Source organism: Daphnia magna, linkage group LG3 (genome assembly GCF_020631705.1).
Source record: "Daphnia magna isolate NIES linkage group LG3, ASM2063170v1.1, whole genome shotgun sequence".
Lineage (NCBI taxonomy): Eukaryota > Metazoa > Arthropoda > Branchiopoda > Diplostraca > Daphniidae > Daphnia > Daphnia magna.
This window is the reverse complement of record NC_059184.1, coordinates 171,127-183,343: the sequence shown is the minus strand read 5'-3', so window position 1 is coordinate 183,343 and position 12,217 is coordinate 171,127. Positions and strand designations below refer to the sequence as shown.

At 47.8% G+C, this 12,217-nt stretch overlaps 2 protein-coding genes across 2 annotated transcripts in view; both read right to left on the bottom strand.

Annotated features, from left to right (window-relative positions):
* Nucleotides 1-1,641: 1,641 nt before the first annotated feature.
* LOC116934056 (basement membrane-specific heparan sulfate proteoglycan core protein-like) lies at nt 1,642-10,195 on the bottom strand. The gene is given in 14 exon segments (XM_045171584.1): nt 1,642-2,417; nt 2,605-2,968; nt 3,073-3,273; nt 3,371-3,391; nt 3,394-4,076; nt 4,161-5,107; nt 5,214-5,377; nt 5,648-5,745; nt 5,826-5,994; nt 7,519-7,668; nt 8,514-8,786; nt 9,280-9,376; nt 9,453-9,616; nt 9,980-10,195. Coding segments are annotated over 14 exon segments (3,873 nt in total). The 5' UTR covers nt 10,191-10,195; the 3' UTR covers nt 1,642-2,086.
* Nucleotides 10,196-10,386: 191 nt separating this feature from the next.
* LOC116919692 (basement membrane-specific heparan sulfate proteoglycan core protein) overlaps nt 10,387-12,217 on the bottom strand; it is a 42,486-nt gene continuing 40,655 nt past the window's right edge. The window contains 3 exon segments of the mRNA XM_045171566.1: nt 10,387-11,450; nt 11,523-11,649; nt 11,720-11,859. Of these exon segments, the coding sequence (XP_045027501.1) occupies nt 10,387-11,450; nt 11,523-11,649; nt 11,720-11,859 (1,331 nt within the window).

Here is a 12,217-nt window from a genome sequence, read left to right as displayed (position 1 = left end):
TTCTCTCTGCGCGTACCATTTCAACATGGCGATCTCTATGTGTCTACGTGTATGCATGTTGAGGCGCGTGTTCTGGAACTCGACCAACAAAGTTGCAGATTTTTTAAATTTGTTTGTGAAAATGTTGAATAAGCCCAGATTCTTCCTGTCCGACTTGTGATGAACAATGAGGCGGATAACACTACAAGAATGTGGTATAGTAGCACCAAAAGGATAGCAGCCGTTTCGGGATAGATTGTCCTGTTGTTAAAATAACTCCGTTCGTCTGATTGCTTTCTAACAAACTTGATGATGTTCCACCGTTCAACAAACGACCCGGCTCTTTTGCTCAGCACTACACGGCAATAATTGACTTGCAGTGCTGACCACACACACACACAAACAAAACAAAAAAGGCACTGGCTACATCGCAATCAGGTTTCTCTTTCGCTTGAAGCAATCACCTTGTTATCAGCCTCGTTCTTGCGAAACGAATAACAATGAAAACAACCAACTTCAGTCAAACAGCTGGTAGTGTCTAATGAGTTGTCTTTTTTATTGAAACGTTTGGTTTCTAAACTTTTGTTTCTGTTTTCTCACAAGCAGCATTGATCTATTGTGCATATACATCTGGCGTGTGTAGCTCGGGACTATTATTAGTAATGCCTACAGTTGTGAATAATATAGCAGTCTATGTAGAGCGAGCAATATGTATGCGTAAGCTACTTGTAGCGTCGCAACTTCCACCCCTATTTTCTGAAGATGGAAAAAATGAAACGAAACATGGTAAAGATTGATACAACAAATGCATGCATTATCAAGTGGCAGAAGGAAGGCAGAGAAATATTGGCTAAAACAATTGAAACAGATTGGCTTTTGAAAGTTTCGGTGAGTTAATCAGAATGTCTTTGTCACGGGTCATCGACAATAAAAAAAAGTGGGGAAAAATCGGGAAAATAAAACAGCAATAAAATCGTTAAAGAAATTTAAAGGGGGCAAACAAAATGGCAGTGACGGAAAAAGGGAAGTGGGGTTTGGTATTACACCAAATGAAATTGTCCACAGAGCGGAAATCTTAAAAAAGAAGATGGGAAAAATAATATTTCGTTTATGTTTTTCACATTTGTTAGTTGTGTCAAACATGTTGAAGTAATCTTCTCGCTGCGCCTCTTATCACAGGCTGTCAACGGCCTCTTCTTTCCCATCGTTTGAAGTCTCTCGCGTAGGTTGCATATCAACAGTTTTGCCTCTTGCTGCCAATAAAGATGATGGACGACGTACCCTTTCCATTCTGTTGACACACTTCAAATGCTCGGCTCATGAATAATGCAATTTCTCGTGTCTGGAACACAATAAAAACCAACAGGCCCCACCAAATCGAGTGATACGTCCCCTTTCTTTTTTTCCTTTTTCACCCCCCGCAAAAATGAAAGATGTTTTACGCAAACTGTACGATATGTCCTGCTTCTGTTTTGTTTTTTTGTTTTTTTTGTTTTTTTACTATACGAGAAGCTCTTCGTTTCATCGGTGTGGAAGAGATAATTGAGGGACTAATTGGCAGGCGGTTCGTAGTCGTCATCAGCGTCGTCTTCCATCAGTAATTTCAGCTCTTCACTGCATTCGATTAAAAACAACAAACGAAATAAAAAGATAAGAAAAAAAAATACTTTTTAAAACCAAAAAAAAGCGAAGCAAATCAATCGACCGATTGGATGGAAATGAAAGAAAAACAGAGAAAGTTATACAATTTCGCAGAGAAGACGAGAGAAGGAAAGAGGATTTCAAATGCAATTTCGTCGTCCTAGACGGGAGGGTTGTCGTCGATCGACGAACGGCCCCTGAAACATTAGGGCCGGATGCGAATACGTATCAGAAGAGAGACCTACGTGAACTCCATTACTTCAGTAGCCCGCACCGCATTATTTTGCAGTCTAAGCAGCAGTACTATAACAAAGATCAATAGACCGTCGTGGACGGACGAGCAAGGAGAGGGCCATGAATAATATATAGACATTTAATGATTCGCATCGGCTAATAACAAACCCTCCCCCCGCAAAAATTATGAACCGAGTCTATGGAAGGTCCGAGCAAAAAAAAAAAATTCAAGTCAAACGAAAAAAACGATAAACTGGCAAACAACGGCGAGCAGAGCTGTTTGATACAAAAACGAGTGTCCGGCTGTCGGCGGAGACGACGATGCGGCTGTTCGAGATTTCGGTCTCAGCACGTCTCGCTGGCCGTTGTTATTAACGATTTGAATTTTGCCGCCCGCCTTAGTACCGCCGCCGGTTTTATAAGTTTTCGAACGTCGGCCGGATTCGTCTGAATCGGCCGTGTAATAACTTTGATGATGTTCGTTGCCCATTTCGACGAAAGTGGAATTCGAATGAGCTCCGCCTCGGCTGAGAACCAGGGAGGACGGCATCATCGACATGCGTCTATACTCACCCAAGCATTTACCGTGCGCGAGTGCGTGTCGGCAACGTAGAAACAAGAAAGAAGCAGCATGATTGGGTGAAAGAAAAAGAAGAAGAGGATAGACACGATTTTTAGGCGTATTGATGGCTGCTGCATTATCAATAGACTTTGCTGGGTGGAGGAAATGAGGAGGAAGAAGAAAAGTACCTTGAACAAGGAACGACGTTGATGGCTGAAAGGGCCGCTCGTTGGAAATTGATGACTCCCGATTCTTGAATTTCCAAGTGATGGATGCAACCTTTCAGGCCGTGGATGTAACGGCCGGTTGTCATAGCTTCGGCATTGGGTAGGCCACCGACGTAAATGTTGCCCTTGGTGTTTAAGATTTGATGAGGTCCTTCCGGACTGCGGCCGTTCTCCAGGATGACTCCATCCAATTCGAGAGATCCGTCGCGGGCCGTGCGACGGGCCACAGCGCGATGCCGTTTCCCGTCATCAACTCGAACGGGCGTAATTATCTGAACAGGGCCCGACCCCAATTCGTAGCTAAACTCCAGTCGACCGTCCACCACTATTTCGTCAGTACATTTATGAGGAGATGAGATAAATAAATAAATAAATGATTCATTTTGTTGGACAGATGCGCTAACAAAATTGGTGGGCACAAAATGTCACCTGTTAGCGAGACGAAATCTTGGCCGCGGCTAATCGTTTCGGGCTTTTGTCCGTGCCACATGAGGATGCCATTGGGCTCCAATGTAGAGAATTCGACGGTGATCGTTTCGGCCGTGTTGGACGATGCGTGAGGAAAGAGAGCTTTGTCCATTTCCACATAACTGTCGCCCTGGAAGAAGGCCTCTTCGGCTACATCGACGTCTTCAAGGGGAAAATGTGTTTAAGAAATGAGATATCGCCCACTATTATCTCGTTCTAAATAAATAGCAATAAATAGATGCCATCGGCTGGTACTTACTGCGTTCGCAATTGCTGCCCCAAAGCCCATGGGGCAATTGCATTTGTAGGCGTTATAAGTGCCGATACAGCTGCCGCCATTTTGGCACGGTCGAATCACCTGGCACAAATCGGCTTCGATTTCGCAACTCTTGCCGCTGAAACCCTCCTCGCACTGGCACGTGTAGTCGGTCAGACTCGAGCCCGTCTCCGTGCACAGGCCGCCGTTGGCGCAGGGTTTGCGCTCGCAGGCGCTGGCGCCTCCGCAGTCCTCGACATTGGCCGAATCGATGACGGAATTCACCAGATCCAATTCCATGCCTTGAACTTCGAATTGCGACAGGCATCCGTCAAAGGAGCTGGTGACGTTGACACCGGGGCTGAGACGGACGTGTTGGCGATCCCATCCGCCGACAAAGAGACGGGTGTTGAGGTTGAGTCCGCGCGTGGAGCCGGGCGACTTTCCGCGCACCTCCGACCCGTCGTTGACGAACAAAACACCGTCGCGGAAGCTGCGATCTGCCGTTATTTGAACCCACTCGCCGGCTCGTATTTCGCGATCGCTCCTCAAAATGGCTGGACCCGATCCGGAATCGAATCGGAACTCGACCCGCTTGTCTTTGATGGCCAGCGACGAAAAATCGCCTTGTCCCTCTTCAGTTTGAGCGCAATAGGCCAGCAGGGAATCCTTGATTTGCCTCGGCTTGATCCGCATCGACATCCGCATCCTGCATTTTTTCACGCAAAACAAAACAAAATCATGAGGAGGAAGAAGAATGAACGAGAAAGATCATTGGCAAATAATACGATACTTTCTGAGCGCGTTCTTCGGCGGGGTGGGATACGCGATAAAAGATCCTTCCGTGAAGGCTGGCTCGTAGATGATGATCTCCTTCTCGCAATTCATGCCCGTCTTACCGAGCGGACATTGACACTCGAATCCGCCGGCCATGTTGACGCAACGACCCATACCGCACGCACCCGGGTAGCAAGTCTCGCCGATCTTGTCGCAATTCAGTCCCGAGAAGCCCGACGGGCAGATGCACGTGTAGCCCTGCTGGGTGTAGGCCTCTTGGCACACTCCGCCGTTCTCGCACGGATTGAGGGCGCACGTTTCGCACGTGGTGATGCCGCGACTGTTGGTCGCGTCGCGGACGAGTTCGTGGGCCGAAGAGCCGACCACCAAACGGCCGATGCAGCCGACGAAGCCACGTGAGAATCCGGCCAGTTTGTGGATGGATCGGATGTTGGGCACGCCGCCGATGTAGAGGGGCTCGATCAGATCGAGCCCGAGGAAGCGGCCAGTGGCTGAGCCGTGGAAAGTGCCGCCATCTTCGTCGACGGTCATGGAGCCGTTTTTGCGATTGCGGGACAGTTTGACGGTGTGCCACTTGCCCATGTCGATGGCTTTGTCTGATTTCATGATGGCCGGGCCGGCGCCGACGTCGAAACGGAACTCGGGGTAGCCATTGTTGAGGCCGAATGAAATGAAGTCGCCACTGCCGCCGGCCTGTTGGCCGTTGTAGAGGATGAGGCCATCGGGCGACTCCGGTTTGAAGGAGATTTCAATGTCGAATTCCATGTAAGCGTTGGGTAAGGTGGGCATTTGCATGTAGGAAAGCGGAGCCTGGGCGAAGTAAGGCACCACTCCCGTCACGACCAACACGGTCGGCAGATCCATCGTTTCTTCCGCATTGCGAGCCGTGCAGACGTACGTGCCGGCGTCTTCGGCTCGAACTTCGGGGATCGATAATTTCGACTGTGTCATTCAGAGATTAAAATAGGTTAGGTTTTTATGGGGTTTTTTTGTTTTTTGTTTTTTAAATGGTCAGATAATTCAGAAAAAAAAAAAAAAAATTCTTTACGCCTTCGACTCTGGCGGATTTGGGAAGGATGCCTCCTTGACGTGACCACGTGTATTTGACGGGTTGACGCAAGTCCGTGCGGCATTCCATCATGACGGCAGACTGGACGGAGACGGTGCGCGTTTCCACTGCGATTTCGTCATTATGTGGCATTTCATTATCGGCTGCAATCAGAGATGATCAAGATGGCAAAATTCAAGTGTCAGTACAATCAAACATTTCAAAACGTTTCGTTGGTCGAGAGACAAATAGCCGTCGGTTGACTTACCGCGGTGATTTTTCAACATCCATTTCAAGAAGAAGAGAAGGAAACGGTTAGGAAGAGAACGAACACGCAAGACGATTAGAGTTCAAACAAATGATGACTCGACAGCAACGGTAACAAAACACGACAATGGACAATTCAATGGGAAACAAAAAGAACAGATACGTACTTTGTATAGAGAGGACGTAATTCTCCTCGAACGTGCCGGCCGTGCTGAGCACCTGACAGCGATACACGCCGCCATTCTCCGGTTTGACATCCGTCACTCTGTGCGATGATTGGCAAAACAAGGAGGCAGGGCGGATATAGAAACGATCACGGCTGCATGAATATCGAACCAAAAATACCTGAGAAGGTTGCCGAGCACTTGAACGTTGCGCGACAGAGAGCCGCCGATGCGACGCCATGAGACCAAGGCTGAAGGATCGCCAGTCACTTCGCATCGCACTTCTAAATTGTCGCCACGACGGACCGACTCCTTGTTGGGTGTGAGGCTGACGGCCAACGTGGGCGCTCCTGCACATGTACCAAAGATGCCAACCGAAAGACGGCACATAAAATCGAAGACAAAGAGCAGAGAGAAAGAGAGAAAGAGAGAAAGAGAGAAAGAGAGAAAGAGAGAAAGAGAGAAAGAGAGAAAGAGAGAAAGAGAGAAAGAGAGAAAGAGAGAAAAGATAAAAAGAGAAAAAGAGAAAAAGAGAAAAAGAGAGAGAAAAAATGACAAAAAAGAAAATGAATCAGACACCGAAGTTGGTTTCTTAATGGAGAACATACAAATCCCCACATCGTAAAAAGCGACACAATCACATCGAAAATACGATGCAATTGGAAAACCAACAATCAAGCTCCCCAATGAATAGATTATGTTTCATCATTCAACGAAGCTCATGCTCCCGATCAGACACGAAAAACACTGACCGAGTCCAAAAGCAAAGACAAACAAACAGACACACAAAACACAACGTGACGGTAAAGGTCATTTAAAAAATTTAAAAAAACACGAAAACAAACAAATAAAGCCAAATAGTGAATTAAAAATCAATCAACGGACACGTCATTGAAGAGTGAACGTAGGACAAACACATTTGACGAGGGCACGCGAGAGACCACAAGACGAAGCCAATCAAAGCCTCAAAGCTATTTAGCCTACTCTTTTTTTTGTTGTTGCTTGTAACGATCCAAAGGCAAACATTCCAACAGTTGGATAGTTAAAGAAAATTTGTAAAAAAAAACTGGTGTCAAAAAAGAAATGCCTAGCGCTGTGTCTGTTCCAAGGATGCAAATATTATAACCTTCAAGGGTCGTCCGTTCTGTTTTTGTTTTTGGTTTTTTTGTTTTGTTTTGGTGCTCATCCGAACGATACACACAGGTAGACACGCAGCATCTACTTTTGATTTTGCCACCTGAAAACACAATGGATCAAACCGAACGTCCCATTTCCCCCAACGTGTTTTCCTTCGCACCCGTTGGTGAGTATAGAAATCAAAGCAAAGTCGGCCCAACTCTAAATGAATTTCGTTCCCCAATCCAACACACCAGCCTCGTTCACGGTGAGGTGTGCGCGCCACAAAAAGAAACACAACAACAAAAACTACGATTAAGAGATTCCCCCTTGCAGCATTGCGAATGGTAGAGACAGTGGTTGGATCTTGGATGAGTTTGTGTGGGCTGCTGGACACGACGCGGTCACAATACACGTAGCCAATAAGAATGACTGGGCGGCGGCAGCAGAAGAAGAAGAAAACAAAAAAAAAAAGGCAACAGTTTTCAGTTGAAATGTAAAAGATGTTTTTGAATTGGTAGTTGAATCCCGCCAGAAAGAGAGAGAGGAAATGGTGATAAAAAGGACGCGGACGAAACACTGCGACATAATTTGGCTGCTGTTGCAATTAAATCCCAATTTTTTTTTTTTGGTTTGTGGGGGTTTTGATTTGTTTTGTTTGTTCCAGCAATGAAAGCTTTTTCTGCGTGTTGGATTAATTCAATGTTTGAGCTGCGATACAAGTTTTGGACGTAGGAGGGTAGGGAGTCGTAACGAACCGCGTATTTTGCGAGTTTTGTATCCGATAAAACAGTTGAGCTCGTCGGACTTGTCTTTGCAATCAATTTTCTGGTTACAACGCGTCGAATTCTTGAGGCACTGGCCGTCCTTGCATTGGAACTCATTATGGGCGCACGTCGCGTTTGCCGCTACACACAATACGTCAATGATCAAATGGGTTGGTTTTAGAATTGATGTGCAATCGTGCAATCAAAAATTGAACGAAAATTGACATTTGTTTTTGTTTTTTCTAGACAAAACGAAAGAGAGAGAGAGAGCAGAGAGCAGAGAGAGAAAGTATTCACCGTTCGACTCTGTTTTGTTAGGTGTTTTGGAACAGCGTAGAAGATGAATCGAGATGTTGTTAATTGAAATCAAAAAGAAAAGAATAAAGAAGACGGAGAGAAAGAAAAGTGGCTGCAAAAAATCAAATTGTTTGCTGATCGTACAAATGTCTGCGAGCCAAAAACAACAATCAAAGGGGGGCAGGGGAATTGTCAACGGGGTCAGGATTGAAAACGGGGATACGTCTGGCCGCTGTCTGTCAACTCGACTTTGCCGCGTTGTCCGTTCCAGACAGCCAGAAGGTTCAAGAAAAATCAAAGGCAGGTGGGATTTCATAAAAAGCTGGAAATCAAAGGTGAAAACACGTTCCACGACGACGTCGACTCTCTGTAAAACCTCAAATCAAATTCTAAAAATAATGAAAAACAAAAACACTGGCATCTAAAAAATTAGGGGTTTCGTTTTTGGAAGGAAATGATTAAATGTTAAAACGGTGTATGGGAATAAGGATTGGTTGACGGGGTAGGCACTTATTTATTAATAAGGGGAATAGAAAGTGATGATATTGAATTAAAGTTTCATCTGGGTTATTTTTTGTTTTGGCAGTATTATTTCATTTGGCGCGACGGACGCCCTCTACGGACCTCGGTGGGCCGGCCTACGGCTTCCAGGGTGCGGGCCCCACGTGCCCTGTTGAACGTCGGCTTACTTTTGACATTGAGAAGAACGTATTCGGATGATGTTCCTTGGCGTCCAGTCACTTCGCACAGGTAACGTCCAGCGTCGCTCGGCTGCACGTTCGTCAATTCCAATTTGTTTTCGGCCGTCTTGAAGGCGGTGGGTGGCAAAAGACCTCGATCGCGGCTCCATTGGATACGGCCAGTTGTTCCAGCCGCCAAGTTGCAGCTCAGCTCCACCGTGCTACCGATGTAGACGTCAGTCTGGCGCTGGCCGCCAGTCGTCCCACTAACAACTCGATCCTCTGTTGTTTCGCCGTTTTTGTTTCATTTCATTCCATTTCATTCCATTTCATTTGATTTCATTTCAATCAGCCAGTCATAGAGTTCCAGAGGATGTGGCCAAACGTCATGCATAAATAATAATCAACAATCCAACCGATGTAGACATTGAAAGCGAAAACAATAAAATTGAGACATGCGCCGATTGGTATCCACCACATCAACAAACGCAACGACAATAATAAAAACAACGGAAAATGAAACGAGGTCCTTAATGTTTTGCTTTGCTAACCTCTGCGAGGCGGCTGCTCGCGAAACTCCCACATCCAATTAGGACGTGGTAGAATCGGAGCAGTAGCTGTCCGTTATGTTCCCGTTAGCAGAATCGAGAGAAAACGAGATCAAAAACGCAATTGATTTTGCTTTTTAAATGAAACGGCCTCCAATTTGTTATGTTCAATGAAAGTATCACATTGAAGAGGACAAATAAAAAACAAAACAAGTTTCTTCACTTACCGTTGACGATGACTTCAGCTACGGCTTCAGCCTGGCCGACCGAGTTGCGAGCCGCGCAGACGTAACGACCCGCATCGGAAACGGCGATACCTCGGAACTGTCAGCGTCAAATTAGAAACACGAAAAAAACAAATGAAAGAAACATGAAAAAACAAACGAGGATCGTTACGCACCTGTAATTGGCCGTTGTTGACGAGAACGGCCGGTGGCAAAACGCCATCCATTTTGTACCAGTTGATGGTAATGGGCTGGTCACCGGAAGCCTCGCAGCGAATTTCCACTTGATCGCCAGGTCGTACGACTTGACGTTGTGGTTCCAAACGAAGACGTGGCGGGGCTAATATTTCCATTGAATTTTTGAAACAAAACCAAAAAAATGTATCAATTAAAATTGGAATAAAAATGCAGCAATTCACAGCGAAATAATCGACAATAAAAGGTTGAGCAATACTCACACTTCCGAGCTGAGGGCAAGGCATTAAAATAAAAGCACCGACATGATACATTATAAACCAGATTTTTTTTTAAAAATAAACAAACAAAAAACACTTTTGTACTTTACCTCTATTGAGGAGATCGCAAGGATCTCCTGTGGTCCACCATGGAAGCGTCAGAACACACAACGAACATGAACATCACTACCGGGGTATTTCAATACAAACAAAACGAACAAAAAAATGATTGGCAAAATGAGACTTACCAACGACTTCCAGACGCCTGTCGGCGCTGAAGATCTGAGTGCCTTGCGAACTGATTCCGATGCACGAATAGACTCCGGCAGCGTCCGGTTGGACGTTGCGAAGGTAGAGGATGCCATCGCGAATCTCCTTGTCGGCTGGTAGAGAGCCGCCGTCACTGCGCACCCAATCCAGGTAAATGCCTTGCTGCGATCCGGTGAGGACGCATCGCATTTCGGCCGTGCCCCCGACGGGAACGCGGAACACATCGTCGCCGATGATGTTGCCTCCGCCAGTGTTGCTGCTGCCGCCATCGATTTCGATCTCGTTCTCCTCGATGTCCCCGCGGCCGCTGGACGCTTCCACCACGATCTGGACACGCTCCTCCGTCAGTCCAGCGTCGTTGCGTCCGGTGCACGAGTACGTGCCTTCATCGGATTGCGTCACGCGCGTGATGTCGTAGACGGCGATCTGCTGGCGTCTCTTTGGCGTCGATGGCGTCGAACAAGAATCCGGTGCGGAGGCGTCGCCACGAGACGGACGGGGCAGGATCGCCCTGAGCGCGACACTCCAGTCTGACCCGCTGTCCTTCCTTGACGCGGATGGGTCCGCTGTTGGCGTTCGGACTGATGGTCACGACGGGGATCGACTGGATCGTCAGCGTCGCAACGCCCGTGATGCTACCGGCGTCGTTTTCGGCCGTGCAGACGTACTGGCCTTGTTCGGAGCCCGTGACGCGGTTGAAGCGGATCACGCCGCCGTCCAGCTCTTCGACGTTGTTGGGCAGAGGTCGGCCATCCACGCGCGCCCACCTGGCCCGCGGAGTCGGAATTCCGGCCGTCACGCGGCACTGGAAGAGGGCGCTACCTCCTTGCACCACCGTCTGTTTGGTCTGTGGGTAAAGTTCCACGGCGGGCGGTTCTCGTCTTTCCACTTCGACGATGGCCGACGTCTGGGCCACCCCACCGGCATTCTCGGCCGTGCAGATGTACATTCCTCTATCGCTCACCATGGCGTTGACGATTCGCAGGATGGGCCCAGTCACTAGGATGTTGCTCGAGAAATCTTCGCCTACTTTCGTCCAGCGGACCGTCGGCGATGGATCGCCAACGGCCAGACAGCGCAGTTCGGCCGAAGTGCCTTGCGAAATGGTTTGCCGGTCGGGTTCGATGCGCACCGTCGGTGGGCCCCTGTAAGCCAAGATGGTGACGCGGGCCTGCGATTGGCGGATGTAGCCGGAAACGGTCGTCACTGTGCAGATGTAGATGCCGGAATCGGACGGCGAGGCGCTGGGGATGGTCAAGACGCCAGCCGTCTGGCCGGCATTGACGGGTAACACGCCCTCTGATCTGGTCCAACGAACGACTGGAACGACTCGGTCGCCAACAACTTCGGCGCGGCACACCAAACGGATCGTTTCGCCGCGACGGGCTGTCGTATCGGTAGGGGCAATCACCACTTGGACTGGATTTTCTTCCGGTTGTGGCGCAGGTTCTGCAATTTTTTTTTTTTTTTTTTTTTTTTTTAATTTAATTTAAAAAAAAAGCCTCAAATTTCAGTTTTTACCTGATCGGACAAAGATGTTGACTCGTCCGGTGCTCGTTCCCGAAGGATTGCTGGCCGTGCACGTGTATTCTCCTTCGTCCGATTTGCGGACAGAGGCGATCTTAAGGACTCCATCTGTCGTTGGTACCTGAAAGTAAAACGAGACGTCAAAACAGATCAAACAGACATGCAATAATGGCCGATGCGTTCAAACGTACGAGAATTTCGCGAGCCGACAGCCATTGAATGCTGGGTGTAGGGTAGCCTTGGGCAGTGCAGCGCACGTCAATGCTCTGTCCGAGCTGGGCTTCGACGTAGCGGGGCTCAACAGAGACCAGCGGTGGGCTGGGACTTTGACCTAATGCCCCATAAATAAACGCGCAGTTTCATGAAATGCTGAACGTTGTGCGCACTCAAGTTTGAACGTTGGAATAAGGGAAAAGAAGAAAAGGCCAACAAAAAGATGAAAACAAAGCCAACGAAATCCATCGAAACAAAGAGCGTCAAGAGAGAATGGATGAGACGCGCGTGTAGTGTGAAACATGAGGATGTACCTGCCATTGTGCCAACATCCATAAAGAAAGCTGTCGTGCCACACACAGAAAGGTAAAACGAGTCGATGAATCAAAAGAGTGGCATGAGAATAGTTAACGGTAAGGTCAGAAAAACGAAACGACATCGAGAAGGAGAGACGACCGAGTCGACTGCGCGGTACG